This window comes from Tamandua tetradactyla, chromosome 2 (assembly GCF_023851605.1).
Source record: "Tamandua tetradactyla isolate mTamTet1 chromosome 2, mTamTet1.pri, whole genome shotgun sequence".
NCBI lineage: Eukaryota > Metazoa > Chordata > Mammalia > Pilosa > Myrmecophagidae > Tamandua > Tamandua tetradactyla.
The window spans coordinates 17,521,965-17,546,512 of record NC_135328.1 but is presented as its reverse complement, the minus strand read 5'-3'; the positions used below and the strand labels follow the sequence as shown (position 1 = coordinate 17,546,512).

The following is a 24,548-nucleotide window of genomic DNA, read 5'->3' as shown; positions in this document are numbered from 1 at the left end:
TATCTTTGGTGTGTTGCAAATCTGGATGTAGGATGGTTTGTATTTATCCTGCTGGAGACTTAATGTGCTCCTTTAATCTGAGAACTCATTGACTTTTTTCCTTCAGGTCTGGAAAGTTCTCAATTGTTATTTCTGTTATTGCCCTCATTTGTGTTCTAAAATTCCTTTTGAACATACAGAACTTCTCATCCTGTCCTTGTTATATCTTAACTTCTAGTTCCCTAATTCTTTTATTTATTTAACGTTTTTACTATAGTTTGGTTTTGCTTTATTTATCTATTTTAGATTTTTACAAGGCTCTTGTTCATTCTTGTTTGTTTATGATTTATTGGTGTTACTTTAAAGCTCCTGTCAGTTTGTTCTGTTAGCTCTTGTTTCCAGTGTGGGAATTATCCTTTATTTCGGAGAGCCAGTGAGGCTCTGAGGATTCTTTTCTGGGGTTGAACTATGTTTGGAGTTGAATGGCTTTTCTTTGAGTGCATCTTTTGTGGGAGCTCTTTATATTTAACAGCTTGACATGTGCATTTTCCTGGCTTTCATTTCTATGTAGGAAGACACCAATTCTAGCTCCCTGCCTCCCATACATGCAGTCGCAAGCCTCACCTTCTATTGAAAACCCCTGCTCTAAATCTAAGAGCCCACATCCAGTTCTTTTTTTCTATATTTTTAATTTAAGAGAACAATACACTTAGAGCCACCAAAAATGGATATTAGTTAGCTTAACCATAGGCATATTTAAATAAAGTATCCATACAATCATTTGTAAAGCTTGTGTTTGTACAGTAAGTTTCATAAACCAATTTAAAATTAAGGCAAGGAGGAAAAAATCTACATATTCGGACAGCAAAGTTCTTTAATACTTAGAACTAAGTAACTAACTAACTTAGATACCATTTGATCAGCTGTCAAAACATCAAGTAGAAAGTTATTACAAATATCTGCATTGCTGTAGTAATGATCTATGTTACTAAATATTTTCCTTATTTCAAGATAATACGAATATACAAATATTTTTACAATTAATGTACAGAAATCTTAACCACCTAAAATGGATATCTTAGTTCGCTTATCCATAGGCATATTAAAAAAAATTCTAAGTAATCATAAAGTCTATTTGTACAATATGTTTCGCAAACCGATTTAAAATTAAAGCAAGAGGTGCACGGGTAGTTCAATGGTAGAATGCTCGCCTTCCATGCAAGAGAGCTGGGTTCAATTCCCAGTCCATGCACCCCCCCCCCAAAAAAAAATAAAGTAAGGAAGGAAAAAAATCTATAAATACAGGCATCAGAGTTACTTGAATTCTAAATATTAAACACTATCTAAAATACTATTTGATTAACTATCAAAACTGTGTGTTCTCAGAATATCAAGTAAAAAGTTATTACAGGGTGGGCCACGGTGGCTCAGCAGGCAGAGTTCTTGCCTGCCATGCCGGAGACCTAGGTTCGATTCTCAGTGCCTGCCCATGTAAACAAAACATTATTACAAATACCAGCTTTGCTATAGTAGTGAGCTACGTTACTAAATATTTTCATATTTTTTATTTCAGGAATTTATTTTATCTAATTACTGTAACTGCCTATAGTTTTTTAGTATGTAAAATATACATTTATATACATACACACACACAAAGAAAAGAAAGAAAAAAGGCAATAATTTTCAAAGTATACTTCAACAAGCACCTATAGAACATTTCCCAGAAATTGTCATGGGCTCCCATGCCCTCAACTCAGATTTTCCTTCTAGCTGCTACAGAACACTGACAGCTTTATCAGAGTCATAGTAATGGAATCATACAGTATCTTTTTGTGCCTGACTTATTTCACTCAGTATTATGTCCTCAAGGTTCATCCGTGTTGTCATGTGTTTCGGGACATCATTTTGTCTAAATACCTGCTCCCAGTTCTGTACCCCTGTTGACTGTTTTCATGTTAGTCCTGTCATAACTTCTGGCACCTAGAAGTCTTACACATTGTGGCTTTTGAGCTTGGCTGTATATATGGGGTGGGGGGTATTTTAAAATGTCTTTTATCTGCATTTCTTTGTTTGGAGTAGAAAGAGGGGCTGGTATTCTCTGACCCCAACATATCAGAAGTTTGCAGAGAATTAATCTGAACTCCTGAAGATTGTAAAATACTGGGTTTAGGCCAACTATAATTCTTTCTTCAGAGTGGTACATGCCTTTGAGGTTTAGAACCATTGCTTTATGTTGAGCTGATACCTCAACTTCATTAGCCCCAGTTCTGCCCTTTAAGCACTTTTTACAATAAGTAAAGTTATTCTTGTACATCACAACTCCTCTTCATGTGGCATTGCTTCCTTCTCTCATGGCACTCAGGACCCCTTTCTTTCTCTTTGGCTTCACAACTTTTTACAGGTGTGTTGTCTGAAAAGGAGGAATTGAACCTTTTCATCTATTAACTTTACTTACCTTTGGTATAGATTCCTTTAGCTCTTTTAGCAGAGTTTTGGTAAAGGATTATGTGAAATCTTCTCGAATTGAAGTAGAAAATTAATACATTCTTGAAGTGTGTCTGGGCTTCATTAGGAACTGGGACTAAGAGTTAGGAAGCCTGAATTGTATAGTGTTTGATCACTGTGCCTTTGCTTCACCATCTGTGCCTGTGTCTACAATCGGCTTTCTCTCCTCAAATGTGGCTATTCCAGCATGGCCCTGTGTCTGTCAAAAGACTGAATAAAGTTTCTTCAAATAACAGAATCTGGTTGCCCTGGAGTGGATTCAGTGTCTGCCTTTGGTTTAGCTGCTCCCTCTAGGTCTGGAAGAGTCAGGCTGTCTTACAAAGATTTGGGGGCTGGGAGGTTTATGCAGTCTTAAGGACAGAAACTTTCCAGAGGGTTTCATAGACTTCCCCTGCAGATGGATATTGCTTCATTTAATTGACACTCTTCCCAGAATGTGCTTTGGCCAGCCACAGAACTTCTTACTGTAGTACCATAAACATTTTTGTGCTTGCTGTATCAAGAAAAGGATGCTTAGTGAAATCTGAATTTGCCATTTCTGGCTTTTTGTGACCTAGCAGTAGATAAGTAGTACCCTTTTTGGCTACTTTCAGAAATCCATTTTGGCTCTTGATAAGCATATCTTTCTGTAAATCTGTCCTGTTTGAGACATAGAAGAAGCTCAGAATCAAGTTCATAGGCATAGAGTTTCATGGCTTTTCTTTTCCTGCTTTTTTTTCAGTGAGATCATCTTACTCTGTTGATTGATATATATGATTGATATTTTTGGTGTTAAATAACAGGCAGTGAAGTAATATCCGTCAGTGGACAGCAGAGGTTGTGCATGTGCAGCTCCTTCTGTACTTTGGCTAATTCTGTATTGTGATCACTGTGGCTTCAGAAGAGTATCTTGTTAATAAGTCCAGGGAAGTGCTGGTTGCTCAGCTTCCTTGAAACCACAGAATAAGGGAAAGCAGCTAATTCTTCAGTGGATTTACTTATTTAGTTGTGGTCAAAACCACTGTAATCTTAAAGGGACATTTACAGTCTGGGACAGTGGGAGGAAGGGGCACATTTCCTGTCTGTGCCTGGCTCCCTTACTCATTTCTTCCTCTGCTGTTGTAGGGACAAGCTTTGGGGCGTCTGTGTCTCCATCCTGGTTCTCCTGCCTCGAGTCCTCCGTTTGATGCTGCAGAATCTGCGGGTGAACAGAGTGGGGCCCGAGGAGCTACCTGTTGTGGGCCAGTTACTTCGTCTGCTGCTTCAGCATGCTCCGCTCCGTGCTCACATGCTGACCAATGTGATCCTGGTGCAGCAGATCATCAAGAATATCATGGTAAGAAGCATGGAGTCACTGGCTTTTGTGCTGCTGGTACTCATAGGAGAGGTGGGGGTCATGCTTTGGAGGCTAACATTCCTGTGCCTTGGCTGATTCCCTGGGATTAAGTCCATTGTGCTGCTTTGCTTGCCCAAGGCTTTTTCTGCTACTGTTACTTCTTGACAAGGCGGATGTCTTTGATTCTGGATTTAGTAATAAAACCGTTAAAGTAACACATACTGAATTAGGATGGCAGGCAGCTTAGTTAGTTGGAAAAGATCCAGGTGTCAGTCACTCCTACCTGCATTCTAATAGACTCTGTTGATGATTCTACCTATCTAAAGCTTGTTTTCCTATCTGTAAAAATAGGAATAATGCCACCTTCACCACCTTTGGTGAACATTAAATGCAATCAAGTAGAATGTTTAGTGTACCTGGCATTTCTTAAGTAAATGTTAGCTGTCATTAAGGAAATTATTTAACAGAAATAAGTTTCAGGACAGTTTCTTTTCTAATCACTTAGTTCATTGGAGAATAAGAGGAAGAAGGAAGCTGCAGGCTTTAAATTTGCCTAATGGTCAGCTCTGCTTTTAGCCGTGTGAGGGGGCACAGCTCTGTTATCTGGGTTTTTTTGGTGCTCTTTGTATAAGGGCAGGTCAGAGGGGCTTTTCATAGGGGTGCTTGATTGGAGGTTATTAGGGTTGTAGCAGTATTCTGGAATAATAGAGATTTTACATGCATATAACACAGGTGACCATTTTGAATTTTCTCAGTAGCCTTTGTAGAAGTAACACAAGGGACAGCAGAATTATTCAGTAATTGTAGACAGAAAGAAAAGTCAAGAACTTGGATTATTCCCAGATCCGAGAGTCAGTCCTAACGTAGAGATTGACAGCAGTTGTCTGTCAGCCCTGTAGAACTCATCTCAGTTGATGGTAGTGCGCCTTGCGTTTCAGTGATCATGAGATTCTAGAGAGCTGACAACGGGGGGTTGATGGTGCACATGTAGAAGGGAACAGACTCAACAAGAAGCTGATGGCAGTTGTACTTGAGGATATAACTAGAAATTTTCACTGCCTATAGTGATGCCCAGTTAATAGCTTCCTTTTTCCAAGAAAATTCCCTTTGATGATTTATAGATGGAGTTATTGTTACAAAGGCTCTGCGAAATGTTTGGGTATGGAAAAATCTTGGCGACTTTGGCACAATTCTCATATTACTGTTTTTTCCTCCAGACACTGAAAAGTGGAAGTGTGGAGGAGCAGTGGCTCACAGACTTGCACTATTCCTTCAACGTGTATCTCTCCGGGCATCCCCAGGGACCCAATGCATTGAGTACAGTGTATTGAAGACACCATGGTACCTCCTGTTTGAAACTGTTTATTCACATCTGTCTAATTTTGATCTAATGAAGTTTGTCATTAAAGCTGAACTTTTAAAGATATTGTTCAAGAACTTTCCTTTGAACTGAATTTTGCATTTACAAGACAGGGTGAAAATGTGGTACCTGCTATTGGCGGTTATTAGGGTTGTAGCAGAACTTTGGAATAATAGAGATTTTACATGCACATAACACCAGTGACCATCTGTAAGTACGATGTAATCTGTAATTACAATGAAATTAGCTAAGTCTTTGTGATACCACCTAGGCAAATCTTATTCTTTGTGTTTCCAGCTCCAGTTTATTCAGACAGCAACAGAAACCAGTTTTTCTCATTTTTGTTTGGAGTGTTGCAGCTTCTCACTATGGAGTTCTGTTATCTTCAGAGGTTTTCTGGTCTTCCATACAGATGCATGTTGCATTTAGTTTGGATTTTTCTATATCTAAACATGCTTTGAACTAGACAAGTATATTTCCAAAATCAATTTCTACTTATGATGCATTATAGTTTTAAAAAAATGACTTGCTGTATATAGTGATTTGATACTTTATAATTCTGAAAATAATATAATAATTTAAGTAGCAAACTGTAAAAAAAAATCAAGGTAAACACTTTATTGCATCCTATCATTTCTTGTCAGCACAAGGGTGGTATTGATCTTAACAAAAGAGAAGCAGCCTTAAAAACATTTGGGACCCTAATAGATCCCACTGTTGCCTCCTGTCTGCATCCCCACATTGGCTCTACCCTTAACCAGGGCAGGAACTATGGAATATAATCAATGAATATATGTGTCATTTAATGAACAATTTATAAAGGTAAACACCAGGTTATGATTCTGGTTTTAAATTTAAAACTGATCATGTTAAAGTAGCAGGGAGGGTATGGTATCTGTGTTGAAGTCTGTTGCATTCAATTCCAGAAACCAGTAATGAGATGAAGGCTACTGTGTCTTTTAGGTTCATCACTTGAGGCCTATGCCACTGAGCTGGCAGAAATGTTAACTGGACAGCCCTGTTTTGTTCAGACTTTACTATTAGTTACTCCTTTTCCAGCCATACTGGCTGAGGTGAAGGCAGTGGATCAGTTTTGCACATACAGTACATTGGCCCTTTCAGTGCAGGTGGAGATGATTTACCGAGCAGTGCTGGGTAATGACATTGTTAGCACATTTTCAGGCTAAGTCTGAAGTGTGAAAGATAATCAGCAGAAAATTTGAATTCTGCACTAACTATTCCAGCTCCCCTGAATCCAGTCTTCCTCCTTAGGCAGTCAGAACTTTTTGTTTTTTGATTGAGAAGCTGGTTGTAGGTTATAAGAAAAGTTCTTTGATCTTCCACTGTTCTCAAGTAGATGAATACACTGCAAGTTGCTCACTGTTAAAAACAAACACACAATATTCAGGTTATTGTGCAGAAGGAAAGAGTTCCTTGGTGGTAAGGAAAGAGGGATTAGGTCTGTCCATATAAGATGACAGACCAGTTTACTGTAGAGGCAGGATGTCTTATCAGCCTTGTGTGTTTTCTGCCATCTCAAAGATAAGTGACATCTCTTGAAGGGAAAAACTTAATTTGGAGGGTGAAGGTGCTTGAGGAGCTGGGACTGGAACTTGTTCTTCAGTCTGCCTGGAAGACTTAACTAGTATGACATCTTTCTCTGTGTGTTACACAGAGCGCACGCACATGCAGTTTCTTATAGTTTGCTTCAGGAAATAGGTTTGTTTGCAAACAATTCAGATCAAGGAAGGATGATGGACTGATGGGCTTATCAAAATTTAAATGGATTTCTTGGGCTTATTTTTGAACTTAAAATTATAAACTTAAAGGAAACACTGGTTAAGAAGTCAGCACACTCATTTGGCAAATGATAGTGAGGCCAGGTTGCTATAAATTGCTTCTAACTTTCTATGGAACGAATAAGCAGATAAAGGCAAATCTTTTTCTTTTCCCTTTTAAAAAGGCAAATAGTTTTAAAAGTAACAAACGCGTCTTAGTTTTTCCCTCTTGGTTTTATTATTGTACCTCAATAACATTTTAAAATGAGCTACTGCCTTTATTGTATAAAATCCTGAACTGTCATCTGCCTAACCCTCTGCGGGGTGGGGGGGTAGGCAGACAGGAATATGCTGGATTCATACGGGGCCCATAACTCGTAATTACTTGAGCCATGGCTGTTATTTTCCACTCATTGGATTAGAATTTTTTAAAAGGAGTTATTTTATCTTAAAAGAGATGGACCAGGTTTAAATATATCTTGGATGGTTTGCAGGGGTAGTGTAGAAGACTTGAGAGAGGTGTGGTTTTACTGTCTCTTGCCTTCTCAGTACTAGCTGCTTGAGATGTTAGCACTTGTGCTGGTTTGAAATGATTATGTACCTTAGAAAAGCCATGTTTAATCCTGTTCCATCTTGGGAGGCCGCCTTTCTTTCAATCCCTATTCAGTGCTACAATTTGGAAACTTGATTAGATTATGTCCACAGAGGTGTGGCTGGCCCAGTTGTGGGTATTAACCTTTGATTGGAGAGAGATATGACTCCACTCATTCCAGGTGGGTCTTGATTAGTTTACTGGAGTCCTTTAAAAGAGGGGACCGTTTTGGAAAAAACAGAGCCACAGGAGCCCATGCAACCCAACACTTTTGGAGATGAAAAAGGTAAGCGCCACTGGGGGAGCGTCATGTAAGAAGAAGTCTGGAGAGCGAGCGAGCTAGTAGATGTTGTCATGTTCACCATCTGCCATTCCGGTTGAGAGAGAAACCCTGAATATCCTCAACCTTCTTGAACCAAGGTATCGTTCCCTGGACACCTTAGAGTGGACATTTCTATATACCTGCGTTATATGGGACATTTTCTTGGCCTTAGAACCATGCTAGAACTATAAGCTAGCAACTTACCAAATTTCCCTTTTTAAAAGTTGTTCATTTCTGTGTATCACATTCCAGTAGCTAGCAAACTAGAACAGAGCTATAGAGATCTGAAAGAAGAAACAGCCCAAGGGGGCTGTCATTTTGCTACATCCTTCTCATTTTCTGCTTCCTCCTTTGAAAAAGAGAGGTGCTACCAAAGCCTAAGGAGGTTCTCCTCTCCAAGTTGAAAGTGGGAGTAGTATTTCATTCATTTATCAAATATTTTAAGCAGCTACAATGTGCCAAGCACTTTTCTAAAACTGGGAATAGAGCAGTGAGCAAAAAACCAAACTGTAACCCTGTGGAATTAATTCTGGCAAAAAAAATGAACCAACATTACTTCTTATTCAGACATCAAAGTTAATGTTCTCTGCTTTTTGGTTTAATTGGGTATTGGTGGTTTTACGTTGCAGAAACTTCTAAGTGCATCCAAATCATGTACATTAATGCAAATTATTTTCTTTCATTTATAGATAGGCTTTACATAATATAAAGCACGTACAAGTTTCAGCTAAGCTGTAGCTGGCAGCTCTGTCTGGCCTTAAGCTTGGTTAATGTTTAACACAGGTGGGTGAGCCTAACCAAACCTTATGTTTCCCCAAGTTTGGAGTTAGAAAAGGATTCTCTTTATTTAGTCCTTATTCAATTCCTACCATTCAGAATTACATGTGTAGTACAGATCAGCTGCTTGAAAGCATTGTTTGAATGTTTCCTCTCTTCCCCTCTGAGTCCCTAATGCTGCCAAATACCTTAATTTTTAAGATTTCTGATAGTCTTGGATATGTTTTTCTCTTGAGACTAAGTGAAAAATGTTAGTGATTATCTAATTTGTAAGTATCTGACCAACCAAATGTCACTTTTCTGGAAGTTATACCTGTCTTAATTTTGTTTTTGAAGCTATTTTTCAATTCACTCAAGTCTAACAACAGATGTTTTCATACCCAGTGCTGTGGGCTAGATTCCTTTGAAAGTTTCTAACTACACTGCCCCATTCACCGTACCCTGACCAGCCTACCCATATATCACATGAAGTTGCCCACCTACCATTAAAGATTTGGCAGAAATTATTCTGCCCCCCCCCCCCCCCACCTCCGGGTTTTTTCCCCATCAAGAGTGAAATGAATGTTAAAGTTCATGCTGACAGTCACTGTTCACCTTTGCAGCTACGGCTTCTGCTGGATGACTGGATCTAGGGGAAGGCGAGGGGGGTTATGTGTTGCCATAGCCACCTACACGGAAACCCTGGACCTGGCATTAGCTGCTGACAGCACTGAACTTATCACCCAAATTTAGTGCTGGTGTGAATGAAGGGGCCCTGAGTTAAAACAGTCTTGCTTCAGGCTGAAAAGAAAGTTCCCTGAGCATCTTCTAGATGAGTGACAGTGCACAGCTGAGCTAGACTTGCTGTCAGGTCTTCATGGTGCCCTGAACGGCAAGAGCCAGAACTCAGCGTGACAGGAGTTCTTCCTCTCTTTGGGAAGGAGATCGAGGGTCTTACTGTCAAATGGGGAAGAAAACAAACTTCCAAGCTGTTACTATGAAGAATAATAGTGTTTTTCTTTATGTGATGAACAAGTAGTTAGAAATGATTAGTAATAGTTACCACTTGCTATTTCTTTTGGAGGCAGCATTAACAGCAGTAGCTTTGGTTCTGAAAGTAGTCTGCTCTTATGGAGTCACAGATGATACCTGGAGTAATAATTTCATGGAAGGGGGATGAGAAATAGATGCATACCTGAAATCAGATGACAATTGGAACCCCTTGGCAGTCTGTTTTACTGCTTCATCTTTGGGGACAAAACAAGGAAAAGCTTTCCCACATTCTCTCCCCTACCTGCTCTGCCAGTATAGTGACTGCCTCACCTGAGTTGAGATGTAGCACAGAAGGGATTTTTGAAGGTCTTGTGGGATGAAGTACTTTCCCTTCTTGAGAGCAACCTGAAATCAATCAACAGCATTCATCAATCTTTGACAACTGTGGCCAAACCAAGTTCTGTATTTCTTATTGAGGCCAAGGCTCAAGCTTGCAGGGGTCTGCCAAGATGAATTACATATGATGTGGGAATACTGTGCAAGCCCAGAGCAAAGTCCTGGGGTTCTTGCTGCTTGGGCTGCAGGAGATCTGGTTCTAAGAATGCCTTAGCCCCATTTGTTTTCTGTTGGGAAGCTAGCCAGATTATTGTCTGCTGAGTTTATTTGGATGAGCTTTCTCCAGAGCCAAGGATGTTTCAATTTACAACAGCTCATGTCTATAAATAAGTATTTGTTGTAGTGTTGGATCTGGGACATTCCCATGGCTGGCAACCCTGTACTTCTTAGCATAGTGAACATCCTAGTGAGGTTAATGCAAAGGGAAGACCCAAGCAAGGGTTTGTAGAGGTTTTAAACAATGACATTTTCAGTCATGGAGCCCAGCTGAGAAGCTCTAAGCTGCAAGACTCTCTCAGATGCCAGAAAGCCTCACAGAACCAATTCTGACTAGAAATGCTGGGAGAGAGGCACTAAGACTGGTGCTAAGAAATGTCTTAATGCTTGGAAGTAGAATAAGAAAGTTCCTATCCAGTGCTGTCAGTTCCTTTTTGGATATTGATGTGGCGTAATCTGGGGATGTTTCTTGTCAACTGCCAGGGGCCCGGAAAGAGGATTACCATAAATCTGCTTGAGCACCGAGTGCTTGGTGGATTTTGTGCTTGAGCTGCCCTTGGGTGGACTCTTGGCTGATCTGCACACTGTGGCGGTCTTTGGGGGCTCTAAATCCAGTTCTTTTCTCCACACCTGGAGAAGCAGTGCTGTGTACTCTCGGTTCCATCTATCCACATCTCCAGCTCCCAGCTGCTTCATACACAGGAAGTGGGACAGGTGCTTCCTGAGCTGGTAGCTAGTGGGGACAAAGAAGGGGAGAAGCTTGAAGACTTACCAGATCACAGTCTTGAGGAAATTTCCTTATGGTTCCTATAAGTTATTTAAAGAGTATTTGCTGAACCCTGGGGAGGGTCATTCAAGTTCCTGTTCTCATTTCACTGGCAGTGGGTTCTTCCTACCATCAAATATTTCCAGAACTTTGAATAAGATCAATCAGGTCAGTGCTTCCCCTCAAGGAGGTCTTAGGTCAGTGGGACAGATTGACTGATGTGTGACGAAAGAAGTGCAGAGTGAGAATCCTTCTGCAAGTGAAGGAGCACGATGGGGTGGAATGGGTACAGGAAGGAAGGGGGGAGGTTACTAAGGCTGGTGTTTAAGGGATGGTTGTAAAGGATGGGTAGGAACTCAGCAGGCAGGAGGGTTCCTGGCCACAGAGTCAGAATGAGCAGAGATATGTGGCAGGAAAACCAGGAAGCATTGTGGTTGGTGAGGGAAGGGAGGGGGCTTGGGCCATGCTGTGGAGGGGACAGTGTTTGTTGAGGGCCTGTTGTATGCCAGGCACCTGCCTTCTGATAAGCCTGATGTAGCCCTGTCACGTAGACATTAGGAGGTTCCAAAAGGTTTGAGTGACTTGCAGACGCTCATATAGCTAGAGCCAGGAGGAACTAACATTCAAACCCACAGCCCGATACTGCTAAGGACTTTGGTCTGTATTCTGTACTTGATGGAGGTCCAGAGGGACTGAGAATGATACAAAAGCCAGACTATCGTGCTGGTGGGTGGAGCTTGGAGGGGGTGGGAGGTGAGGGGCAGGGCAAGGAGTCTCTGTTTACTTGTAGTGTTAATGTAAGCATTTCTAGGCCATTGAGCTGCGGTTCATGCACCCCAAACCTGTGAACACAAGTGTTTTGAACCTCAAAGGACAGCTGCTTCAGGGTTCATTTTCTGTAGCTGCATTAACGACTATAGGCTGAGGTATATTTTACAATATACCACCAAGGAAATAATCTTTCTAAATCTGCCAAAAGCACCTTGCAGTGCTCGATATAGCCTTAGGCCTCCTTCCCCAAAGGCTGATTTCAGTCTAACTACATGAGTCTTCTTTTCCTTTCCTGGAGAGTGACATCCCTTTGCTAGAATATGTACATTTCCAAAAAGCCACATGGAGAGAGAAGCTTAGTGACAGGGCCACGCTGTGCTGTAGCTCAGAGTCTGTGGTCTGCGTGGTGAATGGCTTCCACAGGCCCTCTTGCTCTAGCGGGCAGAGGACTCACTTGGAAACCCAGGTCTTGCTGAAGCCGTTGGCCTCAGCTTCAGTGAGCTCAGCTCCCACCTAGTCCTCTCTGGTGTAGAGACCACAAGTCTGAGTGTCCAGGTGACAGGTTACCCAGTATTCTTGGTAACATCCCATCTTCTCCCCTTCACAGGAACATGCGCTCTGGACTTGGGGAGAATCCTAATATGCTCAAGAGTCCTTTTCAGCCCTGGGCTCAGGGCTTTTTTCTTGGTCCAACGTAACCTTGTTAATTCACCTCAGATAAGCGGGAGAAGAGCTGACAGAAGGTGGCTTACACGTGTCCAGGGGAAAAATCCATTGTTTATACAGCAACTGCACTTAGCCACAGCAGCCCTCCTGCCAGCTCATCTCATCCAAGTATCTGGTTTCAGTTTTTAAACAAATTGTGCTTGGTAATAAAACGCACAATTTTAAGACTGAGCTTTTTCTCAGGGGCCCAGGTTCTGCCTGTTCAGCCCATCCCTGCGGATTTTGTAGTCTCCCCTTCATCTTTCACATGGCCCCTCTGAGGAGAGCCTGCATTTGTTGAGCACTTAGGTGCCAAGCCCTGTTCTCTGTTCCATCCCTCACGGCTCCTGAGGTGTATTAACAGATAAGGTGTATGGTGTTCAAGGACGGAACAGAAGCACTAAAAAACATGATTTTCCACAATGTGCAGCAAGCACATCGGAAGCCCTATGAGAGTCTGTCGCAGGCCTCAGGGTCCACAATGGCTCAGCCATAGAGGCCTGGACAGTTTCTTCCAAATGGGCACATAAGTCTATGAGCCCACTGTTCTTGGGAGGAGGAGCTGGAGGCTCGTTTGCTACTATGGACACTTACTGACACTTCAAAGGAGTTGAGGACCAGACAGATGGAGGGGACGCATTTCAGCCAGGGAGCAGCTGTGGGCCTAACGTGGTAAACCCGCTGGCTTGTTTAGATCCCAAGGGGTTCCTCTGGGATGAGAGCCAATGACCACCTTGGGACATTCCCCAAGGAGGAGGCCCAATGGCTATTCCCACCTGTGGCTTCAGAGGCACACACAGCCCAAAGTCAGTGCTGGGGCCTTGGCAAGGGATCCACTCCACGCTTACGTTTCCTCATCTGCCAAACAGGGATAAGATGGACACCCACCTCACAGGACTTTTGTGAGGATTACATGAATTGATAAATGGAAACTACTTTGCACAGTGCCTGGCACAGGTGCTCCAAAACTGCTGCCTGCTAGCACGTACGAGGGTAATGACAGTAACGTCACCCCTTTGTGGCTTCCATCATGGGCATGAGCTGACATGCAGGCAGTCCCTGTCTCCAGCCTGCTCCCAGCCACGCGGACTATGGCAAGGGTGCAAGGCAAAGACCTGGGGCTGCATCTGCATATCGGGACAAGGCTTTTTCCTCTCTGAGACAGTTTGCTTGTCTGCAAATTGGGACTGCTGATCCCTGCACCCACTTCCCAGCACGGGTTGGGATGAGATGGGACCAGGCCTGAGAGAGACTTGATCATTCTCCCAGAGCGTGAACAGACCCAAGGAGACATTGCAAAGGCTTGGAGCTGAGCCACCTTTGACATCATGCTCCAGACGCCTCTCCCTGGACTCTACAAGACTGTTGTTTTCACCCACCTTCAGTGTTCTCTCCAGCCCTTCTTTTTTCTTTTCTTTCTTTCACTTGCGGTAATAGGCTTGCTTCACTCCGCCATCCATCTCTCACCTCTGAGATGAGATGTAGGCCATGTGACCACAATTGGCAATGGGCCCCTACCATGGTAAGACCTGATCTAAAGTTAGACCTTAATGGGACCTACAGAGCTAAGGAGACCTTGAGACAAGTGCAAAGGACTCCCTCAGTGCTCCCCTAACTACTCCCTAGAAGGATGCATGTCCACCATCAGTCACTGTCAGTGTAACTCAGCACAGCCTCAGCCTCCAGCCCTAGCACCTACTCCATGTTCTGAGCTTGGCTGATGCTCAGAAAAGTGTTTGTAATAAAGTTCAGTCTGTTAATCTACTATATCCAGACTCTGGTGGAGGTATTTGGGATATGGATAATCCCTGGGCAGTAAAGATATAAAGAAGGAAAATCTCTTTGGTATGTTGTACTTCAGTGTTTATGAAACACACATCTCATTTCAGCAATCTGTCATATAAACAGGACAGACACAGCAACTGGTAAGCCCCATTTTACAGATGAGGAAACAGTATTATGGGTTGAACTGTGTTCCCTAAGGAGATAAACTGAATTCCGAACTCCAGTACCTCAGGATTTGAGTTTACTTGGAAACAGGGCCACTATAGATAGAGTTGGGCAGCTTAAAATAAAATCATTCTGAAGTGGGGTGGGCCATTAGTCCAATATGCCTGATGTCCTTATAGGGGGAGGGGAGAGGAGAAACAGACAAAGGGGATGGGTCGTGTGATGACTGAGGCAGAGAACAAGGATTACTGGCAAGCCACTACCAGAAGCCAGGAGAGATACAGGAACTGCTTTCTCCCTGGAGCGTTCAGAGGGAACCTGGCGATGCCATCGCCTTGATTTTGGACTCAGGGCCTCCAGAACTGGGAGAGAATAAGTGTTTATGACCCACCCAAACTGTGGTGCTTTGTTACAGAAGCCACAGGAAACTGAGACAGGGAGGCCACATGATTTGCCCAAGGTCAGATAAGCTGTGAGCTTCACCTGCAACTCAGCCTCCCTGGTTACAAACCCAGTGCACCGTCCTTTATACTATTCTGTCCTGGATGCTTTCCCTACTTTCTGGACAAAACCAACCTCTAAACAGCTTATATAATGTATACTTCTAGGATCTACATATACAGATTTCATGGACAAGCTCAATAAAACATGCCACCACATAAAATTCAGAAGAAAAACAGCAAAGAGCACAGGGGTGTCTCTTTAGGGTGGTTGGGAACAACCAACAAACCACAGATGCTGCAGCGCCTGACCCCTACCTTCTCCAGGCACGCTGGATGATGGTGGCTGCTTTATGCTTTTTGCGGAACAGCTCCTTCCTACTTCGCTCTGTCTGGATGATCTGAAGTCGGAGCTCTACAGGGAGAAGGTCGATATTCAAACTCTGCCCAGAGAGGGGACCAGGTGGTGGAGCACTCTCTGGAGACAGCTGCGCATCCTCACACAGGGCAGATGTCCCCAACTTCCTGGATCCTGCCCTCACCACCTCTACACCCTGCGGCAAATCAGAGGAGACCCCTCCTGTGAGCTTGTCCTGTGGCACTTTGCTTCTCAGCGCCCGCTGGTGGAGAGAATTCTGCCCAGCATGGACCACCTCCCCCTTGGCACTGCCAGGCCGGCTAGAACCAGCTGGGGAGCACCTTCCTCCTTTGAGCTCTTGAACACGCCTTTTCTGAGGGGCACCTTTGGCCCTGGGCATGGTGTCCTGCCGCCTGCTGGGCTTCCAGTGGCCATCCCGCTGTGGAAGGCTTGCGGCTGCTCGACTGGGAGTCTCCCCTTTCTCGTCAGGCCCAGCTACCCTGACAGAGGAGGGCTGCTTCAGGAAGCCTTTTCCCTGTTCACACTGCTGCTCGCTGACGGTCTCACCTCTGGACTGCTCAGCAGAGGGGACTCCTGGAGTCCTACTGCCATCATTGCCCTCCCTGGGGCTGAAGTAGACACTGGCAGATCTGCCTTTAGAATGTTCTCTGGATGTATCTTAGGGGAGACAAGGAAAAAGGGAAAAGAATATTTATTGTCCCAAACTTGCAGACTCTGGCAATGCTACTCATTTGTTCACATGAAATATTCAGATTTGTCCTGTAGTGTCATAATCACCATGAGTGGTGATTATGATTAGGGAAGGTGCTCTGCTTCTATTTCCAGCAAATATGGTAGGTTAGAGAACCTGAGAACTTCCCCCTGCAAACACCTAGAAATGCTGGCTAAAGTATAATGCACATCCCTTTAACAGCACTATTGTGCTTTTAAGAAAATAAAAGAAATCCCTAGGGGGTCAAAAACAAAGAGAACTCAAAATGGGCCAGGTCAAGATGGCAGCTTAACAATGTGCTCATTTTAGTTTGTCCTCCAGAACAACTACTAAATAACCAGAAACAGGACAGAACAGCTCCCAGGCCACGCCAGCGACTGGACACAGAGCGTACCCAATCTCTACCAGCTGGACCAGCTGTGAGCGCCCCCAGAACCGGGAGTTCCCAAAGCTGCAGTGGCCAGTGCCTCTCTCCCACAGGCTGCTTCCCAGAGGGGAAAGGAAAGGAACTTTACCAGCAGCAGGGGCTGAGCCCAACCAAATGCCAATTGTGGAATTAATTAACAAATTCTGACTACTAAAAATAGGCCCCCAGCTCAGGTGAACCTGGTCAAAGTGGAGGTTGCTCATTTTTGCCCCAGTGCCAAGGGGGCAGGGCTGATGGAAAAAGGAAAAAAAAAAAAAAAAAAAGGAAACAGGTTTTTGTGGCTGTGTTTCTACAAAGGCTTGACTGCCTTTGGATATAGGGCTCCTCAGGCTGCAACTGCCCCAGGCATAGGCAGAAACAAACTCGTTTGAGAGCTTGTCTGGAGCCTGTACCTTCCCCAGGGGAGGGGTGAACCCCAAACTCAGGTGGAATCCCTCTCTCAAGGAATGCAGACACCAGGGCTTGGTAATTTGAAGCCATTAAAACCAGCCTTCAACCTCTCCTCTGTCTCCACCACGCCCCCACCCAAAGTTAAAGGTACTGCATCATCTTATGCTGGTGGGACCTGCAGGCAGACAAGCACCACATACTGGGCAGGATAAGAAAAACAGAGCCTAGAGATGTCACAGGAAAGTCTTTCAATCTGCTAGGTCTCACCCTCGGGGAAAACTGATGCAGGTGACCCTTTCCTCCTGATAGGAGGCCAGTTTGATCTGGGAAAATCCGGCTGGGGTCTATAATACCTAAGTAGACCCTCCTAAGTGTGGGGGGGGGGGGGGGAAGGCACCATACAAGCAGGGCAACAAACCAGAAAACAAGAACTGAAAAATTCACCTCTGTTAAACAAAACTCAAGCTAGGGGCCCAGATAAAGCTGAATTGAATGTCAATGAACAGAAAGACAACAAATTCACCCAGCAAGAAAACCCTAGGTAAAAGAAGTGAAAGCAATCTCTAGAATAAACTAATTAAGGTAATTAAATGCCAAGACCCCAGCAAAAAATAAGAAATCACACTAGGAAAATTGAAGATAGGGCCCAGTCAAAGGAACAAACCAACAATTCAAATGAGATACAGGAGCTGAAACATTTAATTCAGAATATACGAACAGACATGGAAAACCTCATCAAAAACCAAATCAATGAATTGAGGGAGGATATAAAGAAGGCAAGGAATGAACAAAAAGAAGAAATCGAAAGTCTGAAAAAACAAATCACAGAACTTATGGGAATGAAAAGCACAGAAGAAGAGATGAAAAAAACAATGGAAACCTACAATGGTAGATTTCGAGAGACAGAACATAGGAGTTCTGAACTGGAGGATGGAACATCTGAAATCTGGCAAGAAAAAGAAAATATAGGGGAAAAAATGGAAAAATATGAGCAGGGACTCAGGGAACTGAAGGACAATATGAAGCGCACGAATATACGTGTTGTGGGTGTCCCAAAAGGAGAAGAAAAGGGAAAAGGAGGAGAAAAACTAATGGAGGAAATTATCACTGAAAACTTCCCAACTCTTATGAAAGACTTATATAAAAACTCAGTAATGGACAGCACAACACTATCTAACTGTAATACAATTATGTTAAAACCTGTATGAAGCTGAATGTGAAAATGATGGAGGAGGGCTGGGGCATAAATGAAATCACAAAGAAAGATGGATGATAAAGATTGAGATGGTATAATCTAGGAATGCCTAGAGTGTATAACGATAATGACTAAATGTACAAATTTAAAAATGTTTTTGCATGAGGAAGAACAAAGGAATGTCATTACTGCAGGGTGCTGAAAATAGATGGTAATTAATATTTTAAAGTTTCAACTTATGTGTGAGACTAAATAAAAAAATGTTTATTTGGTACAAAATTTATATTTTGATTAGTGCATCTCCTAATATAACTGATGTAGATAGTTGGTTGAACAACATAAGTACATGGAACCTTTGGTAGGACATTAGATTTTATTGGTTTGTCCAGAGTGATGCCCAATAAATCCCAGATGATTTGATCAGTGAGTGGGAAAGTATTTGCAAAGTCCCCTTTGGGGAATGGTGAGAACAGGGGAAAATTTAACCTCCCCAAGTTGAAATATTGATATTCTCACAAGCAGTGCGGACAACCAAAGCTATAGGCTGAGCCCCCAGTCTTGGGGTTTGTTCACATGAGACTTAATGCCGCAAAGGATAGGCTAAGCCTACTTAAAATTAGGCCTACGAGTCACCCTCAAGAGAGCCTCTTTTGTTGCTCAGATGTGGTCTCCCTCTCTCAGCCAACACGACAAACAAACTCACTGTCCTCCCCCTCTCTGTGTGGGACATGACTCCCAGGGGTGTGGACCTTACTGGCAACGTGGGACAGAAATCCTAGGATGAGCTGAGACTCAGCATCAAGGGATTGAGAAAACCTTCTCAACCAAAAGGGGAAAGAGTGAAATGAGACAGTGTCAATAGCTGTGAGATTCCAAACAGAGTCAAGAGGTTATCCTGGAGGTTATTCTTACACATCAAGTAGGTATCACCTTGTTATCCAAGGTGTAATGGAGAGGCTGGAGGGAGCTGCCTGAAAATGTAGAGCTGTGTTCCAGTAGCCATGTTTCTTGGTGATGATTGTATAATGATATAGCTTTCAGAATGTGACTGTGTGATTGTGAGAGCCTCGTGTCTGCTGTTCCTTTTGTCTACCTTGTCAACAGATGAGTAGAACATATGGAATAAAAATAAATAATGGGGGAACAAATGTTAAATTTAGTTTGAAATGCTAGTGATCAATGAAAGGGAGGGGTAAGGGGTATGGTATATAAATTTTTTTTTTCTTTTTCTGTTGTCTTTTTATTTTTCTGAATTGATGCAAATGTTCTGAGAGGTGATCATGATGATGAATATGCAACTATGTGATGATATTGTGAATTACTGATTATATATGTAGAACAGAATGAGCATATAATAAGGATGTTTGCGATTCTTTCTTGTAATTATTTTTAATTAATAAAAAATTATTAAAAAAACACAAAGAGAAAAATGAAAATCCGAGCAATTAGTGTGTGAAGTGATCCAGCTTTCTCTCTCTCTCCCCCCCTCTCACACACACACGTACATGTATACATTAAAATTTTAAAACCATGAGAAAATAATAAACGTTTAAAAAAAAAAACAAAATACAACATCTGATGTGAAAGATTTAGTCTCTGAATGTAACATGCACTGAAGCAACTTCTGCTTCTGCAATAGCAGAACTCAGTCATAATCTCTGTGCTGGTCTGAAAGGATGTATGTTCCCTAGAAAAGCCATGTTTTAATCTAAACCCCATTTCAAAAAGGCAGAATAATTCCTATTCAATACTATATGTTTGAAACTGTAATCAGATCATCTCCCTGGAGATGTGATTTAATCAAGAGTGGTTGTTAAGCTGGATTAGATGATGACATGTCTCCACCCATTTGGGTGGGTCTTGAGACATTTCTGGAGTCCTATAAAAGAGGAAACATTTTAGAGAATGAAGGAGATTTAGAGAGAGCAGAGAATGCTGCAGCATCACAAAGCAGAGAGTCCACGAGCCAGTGACCTTTGGAGATGAAGGAAAATGCCTCCCGGGGAGCTTCATGAAACAGGAAGCCAGGAGAAGAAGCTAGCAGATGATGCCGTGTTTGCCATGTGCCCTTCCAAATAAGAGAGGAACCCTGACTGTGTTCACCATGTGCCTTTCCAGATGAGAGAGAAATTCTGACTGTGTTCACCATGTGCCCTTTCACTTGAGAAAGAAACTCTGAACTTCATCGACCTTCTTGAACCAAGGTATCTTTCCCTGGATGCCTTAGATTGGACATTTCTGTAGATTTACTTTAACTGGGACATTTTCTTGGCCTTAGCCAAGTAAACTAGCGACTCATTAAATTCCTCTTTTTAAAAGCCATTCTGTTTCTGGTATATTGCATTCTGGCAGCTAGCAAATTAGGACACTCTCCCATGAGGACAATAGAGAAGCTGGACGAAATATTACAAACCACCCATCTGATGACATCAAAAAGCTAATAAGGCAAGAAAGAATTATGGGTCCAAGATACAGAAGAATCTGGTAAACCAGAGAGGAGAGAAAGGCATTTGGGGCTTTATCTCCCCAGGGGAACCAGCCCTCTCCACTCTCAAGAGACAAAACTGGAGACTAGGGCCTTTCAAGAAGGGTTCCTTTAGATTGGAACCCTGGAGGACTATAATATAGGGGAAAGGGTGAGCTAGTAGTAGACTGATTTTTTAAAAAAAATATTTTCATTGAGATAATCACACACCTTACAGCCCTCCAAAATATACAATCAGTGGCTCACAGTATCACCACATAGTTGTGTATTCATCACCATTATCATTTTTAGAATATTTGCATCACTCCAGAAAAGGAAATAAAAAGAGGGAAACCCTGAATGTTATTGGCCTTCTTGAGCCAAAGTATCTTTCCCTGGATGCCTTAGATTGGATATTTTCACAGACTAAGAACTGTAAACTTAATAAATTCCCCCTTTTAAAGGCTGTTCCATTTCTGGTATATCACATTCCAGCAGCTTCAAACTAAAATGGGGGAAAGATTAGACAACAGAAATAGGCACACAGGTCATCCAAGTAATGTGGTTTTAGAAACAGACTTTAAAATTAAATGTAATTAACATATGCTACCCTTCATGTGATAGGCATGTATTTATCTGCTCATCTGTGCAAAAGAAATATGGGAAGGAAAAACTGGAAACCAAAGAAACTTGTTACCTATGCTTGGGAAAGGGGTAGAAAGGAGGAAGGAGTGGGAACGGGGTGGCATGGGCAATGAGGGAGTGGCACATCTCTAGGTAGACCTTTTTGTGTAGCTCTGAGTCTTAGAACCATTATAATGTTTCACATGCACCAAAAATAATAAAGTAAAACAAACAGTTAAAACCAACCAGAATGTGGGAAGAACCCAAAATGGAATATAAACAATAAAAAATGAAGCTAACTGTATTGCAAATGAATAATATCACCATACAGAAAGGGGTAAGGATGAAAAAACTAAGTAGCTTTGTAAAATCATATTTTGACTCAATACGGTACTAAAGAGAAAAATAAATCCACATAAATACCACATTCTAAATTAGTAAATTTGCTTATTACAGGGATATATGTTAGCAGTGTTGAAACTACTGTTTATGTATATTAGGATTGAACAAATAAGTGAATATACTATAAATAAAGAAAGGTCTATCACTGTTGGAGAAATAAATTTGAAAAAAGGAGAGGAGGTTAGAATAAACCATTTGGTGTTGATTGGATTTGGAGGTATCAACTCATGGTTTTAAAACACACACAACTATACAAACAAATAGATACAGATATTTCTTAGCTCTGCCACAGAGAGGGCTTAGGAGAAATGACATTTCATGTCAAACATGAAGGGAAAATAAACGCGCATTCAGATAAACTGAACCAAGAGAGTAAGTCACTAGAATATTTGCTCTAAACTCTGAACTGTATAGCAGGGAATAAACAAGGGTAAATATGAGTAAATCTAAATACATATTGACTGTATAAAAAAATGAGAATATTCTGTGTGATTTAAATTTTGTAGAAAATTATAATATCTCATGAGATTTACAAAGTAGAGAGACTAGGGGGGTACAATGGTGGGTCAGTGGCAGAATTCTCACCTGTTGTGGTGGAGACCCAGGTTCAACTCCCAGTGCCCATGCCAAAAAAGAAAAGAAAAAAGTAGACTTAAAATATCCTCCCTGCAAAGGGATCCCCCCCATATAAATTGTGGTTGGGTTGTAAATGACAATAAAATGTTGTAAGATCCTTGCATTGTCCAGGAGGAATATAAAAGTACCTGGTAATATTTGAATTTGATAAATCAGGAATGTATACTGAAATCTTAACCAATAAAAGAGGACTAAAAGTACACAACTACCAAGCTAAAAGAGGAAGAGAAGTGAAATAGTAATTTAAAAAAATCAACTGCAAAAGAATAGAAGGGAGAGAAAAAGAAACATGAAATACTTAGGATAAGAAAAAGCAAATAATAAACATGGTATATCTAAACCCAAACATATCAGTATTTATGTAAATAGAGGAAAGGGATTAAATATTCCTATTAAATATTGTCAGACTGGATTTAAAAAACCAAACACTTGCTGTTTACAATAGACACATTAAAAATAAAAGGAAACAGAAAGGTTGAAAGTAAAAAGGATGTAAAGACATACACCGCAAACATAAACTAAAAAAGTCTGCGTGAATATCTTAACCTCAGAAACAGAATACTTTAAGGCAAGAAGTATTAGAGATAAAGAAGGACACTCTACAGTAATTGGTTCAATTTGTCAAAAAGATATAACAATTGTAAATTAGTATTAATACCATAACCTCAAAATATATTGAGCAAAAATTGATGGAACCCACAATGAAAACCTTAGTGAAAGATTTTTTATATTCCTTTAAGTAACTGATACAAGTGGAAAGGAAATCAGTAAGAATATAGAAAATAAGAATAAGACAACTAAGAAAATTGACCTAACTGACATATATAGAACATTGCTCCTCAAAAAAGATAAAAAAGATAAAAAAAATCCAACTAAATTTGGATTTATTTTCACATTGGGACATTAATTAAAACTGACCATTTCTTGATCACAAAGGAAGTTTCAACAAATTTCAAAGTGTTACAGTCACCTCGTTTGCTCTCTGATCATAGTGTAATTAAGCTATAAATAAATGGAAAATCCATAAATGTTTGGAAATTAAGCTATAGACCTCTATCTCACCTATAGGCTAAAGAAGTCACAATAAAAATTTAAAAACCTATTTTGGAATGGATGATAATAACGATAGAAAATATGAAAATCTGTGAGATACAATTAAGCCATATTTAGAGGGAGATCTAAAATCTAAATGCTTATGATAGAGAAGAAAAAAATGAAAACATCAAGCATCAAGATGTTACAAAAATTAAAGTGGAAGAAAGAAAACAATAAAGAGTAGAACATAATGAAACAGAAAAGCATACAATAGAGAAGATCAACAAAGTCAAAAGTTGGTACTTTTAAAAACACAGCAACATTGGTAACTCCTTTCAAGACTGATAAAGAACAAAAAGAGAGAAACCACAGGTAACTATTAGGAAATGTTAAAAAAAATCATAAGAAATATTATGAATAACTGAGCCAAGCCATTTAACAATTAAAATGAAATGTACAGATTCCTAGAAAAAAAGACAACCAAAATTGATAGAAGAAATTTAAAAAATGACCTCCTATAGCTATTAAAAGAAATTGAATCTGTAATTACATCTTTACCAAAAGGAAAACTCCAGGCCCAGATGGCTTTACCAGTAAAATCTACCAAATCTTTAAGGAAAAAATATCGATCTTACACTAACTCTTCCAGGGAATAAAAATGAGGAAACACTCCATGAAGCAGATTGTTTCATGAGGCCAGGATAATTTAGATACCAAAACTTGGCAAGGACATCACAAGAAATGACAGTTACAATTCCTTATGCTCATTCATAAGCATAGGTGCAACAGGCTTAAACACCATCAACAAATTGTTTCCAGCAATAAATAAAAACAAACACATCATGGCCAAGTTACCAGGAATTCAAGGATGGCTTAACATCTGGAAATCAACCAATATAATGTACCACAGTGACAGAATTAAAAGAGAAAATCCATATGACAAATTCAATACATGCAGAAAAATTGTTTGCTGAAATGTAATAAACAGTCATAATAAAAACTCTTAGGAAATTAAAATTTGGACATTTAGGGAATGTCCTAAATATGATAGTATATTTATAAAGAAAAAAAAATCTAAAGGGAACACTATTCTTAATAGAAAAAATTTGACTTATTTTCATCATCTGAGGTAGGAAACAAGACAATGATGATTGCTATCATAAATTATATTTAATGCTATACTCAATACTCTAGCGGCTGAAATAAGGCAAGAAAAGAAATAAGTATAAGAATAGAAAAGGAAGACATAAAGCTTTCATAATTCATAGAGGATATGATCATGCACATAGATATTCTAAAAGAATCTATAGATGAATATTAAAATTAATGGAATTTAGCAGTTACTGGATATAAGTCCAACATGGAAAAATTAATTGGATTTCCATAAATTATCAATAGAAAGTAAAATAAAAATCACTATTTCAATAGCATGAGGCAATA

At 40.9% G+C, this 24,548-nt stretch overlaps 2 protein-coding genes across 12 annotated transcripts in view; one reads left to right on the top strand and one right to left on the bottom strand.

Moving 5' to 3' along the window:
- TEX10 (testis expressed 10) overlaps positions 1 to 5,221 on the top strand; it is a 95,338-nt gene extending 90,117 nt beyond the window's left edge. For all 5 annotated transcript variants that reach the window (XM_077140272.1, XM_077140285.1, XM_077140281.1 and 2 more), the window contains 2 exons: positions 3,589 to 3,799; positions 5,017 to 5,221. In XM_077140272.1, coding sequence (XP_076996387.1) covers positions 3,589 to 3,799; positions 5,017 to 5,130 — 325 coding nt within the window. In that variant the 3' untranslated portion in view covers positions 5,131 to 5,221. The remainder of the gene's footprint in view (positions 1 to 3,588; positions 3,800 to 5,016) is intronic.
- Positions 5,222 to 5,762: 541 nt separating this feature from the next.
- The window catches only part of INVS (inversin), a 224,476-nt gene continuing 205,690 nt past the window's right edge, over positions 5,763 to 24,548 (bottom strand). For 4 of the 7 annotated variants that reach the window (XM_077140262.1, XM_077140261.1, XM_077140260.1 and 1 more), the window contains 4 exons: positions 15,163 to 15,880; positions 10,716 to 10,945; positions 9,931 to 10,005; positions 5,763 to 6,539 (listed from right to left, as the gene is read on the bottom strand). In XM_077140262.1, the coding sequence (XP_076996377.1) occupies positions 6,436 to 6,539; positions 9,931 to 10,005; positions 10,716 to 10,945; positions 15,163 to 15,880 (1,127 nt within the window). In that variant the 3' untranslated portion in view covers positions 5,763 to 6,435. Of the gene's footprint in view, positions 6,540 to 9,670; positions 9,803 to 9,930; positions 10,006 to 10,715; positions 10,946 to 15,162; positions 15,881 to 24,548 lie in introns of those variants that run through there. The other 3 variants (XM_077140265.1, XM_077140254.1, XM_077140256.1) reach the window with 3 other exon arrangements.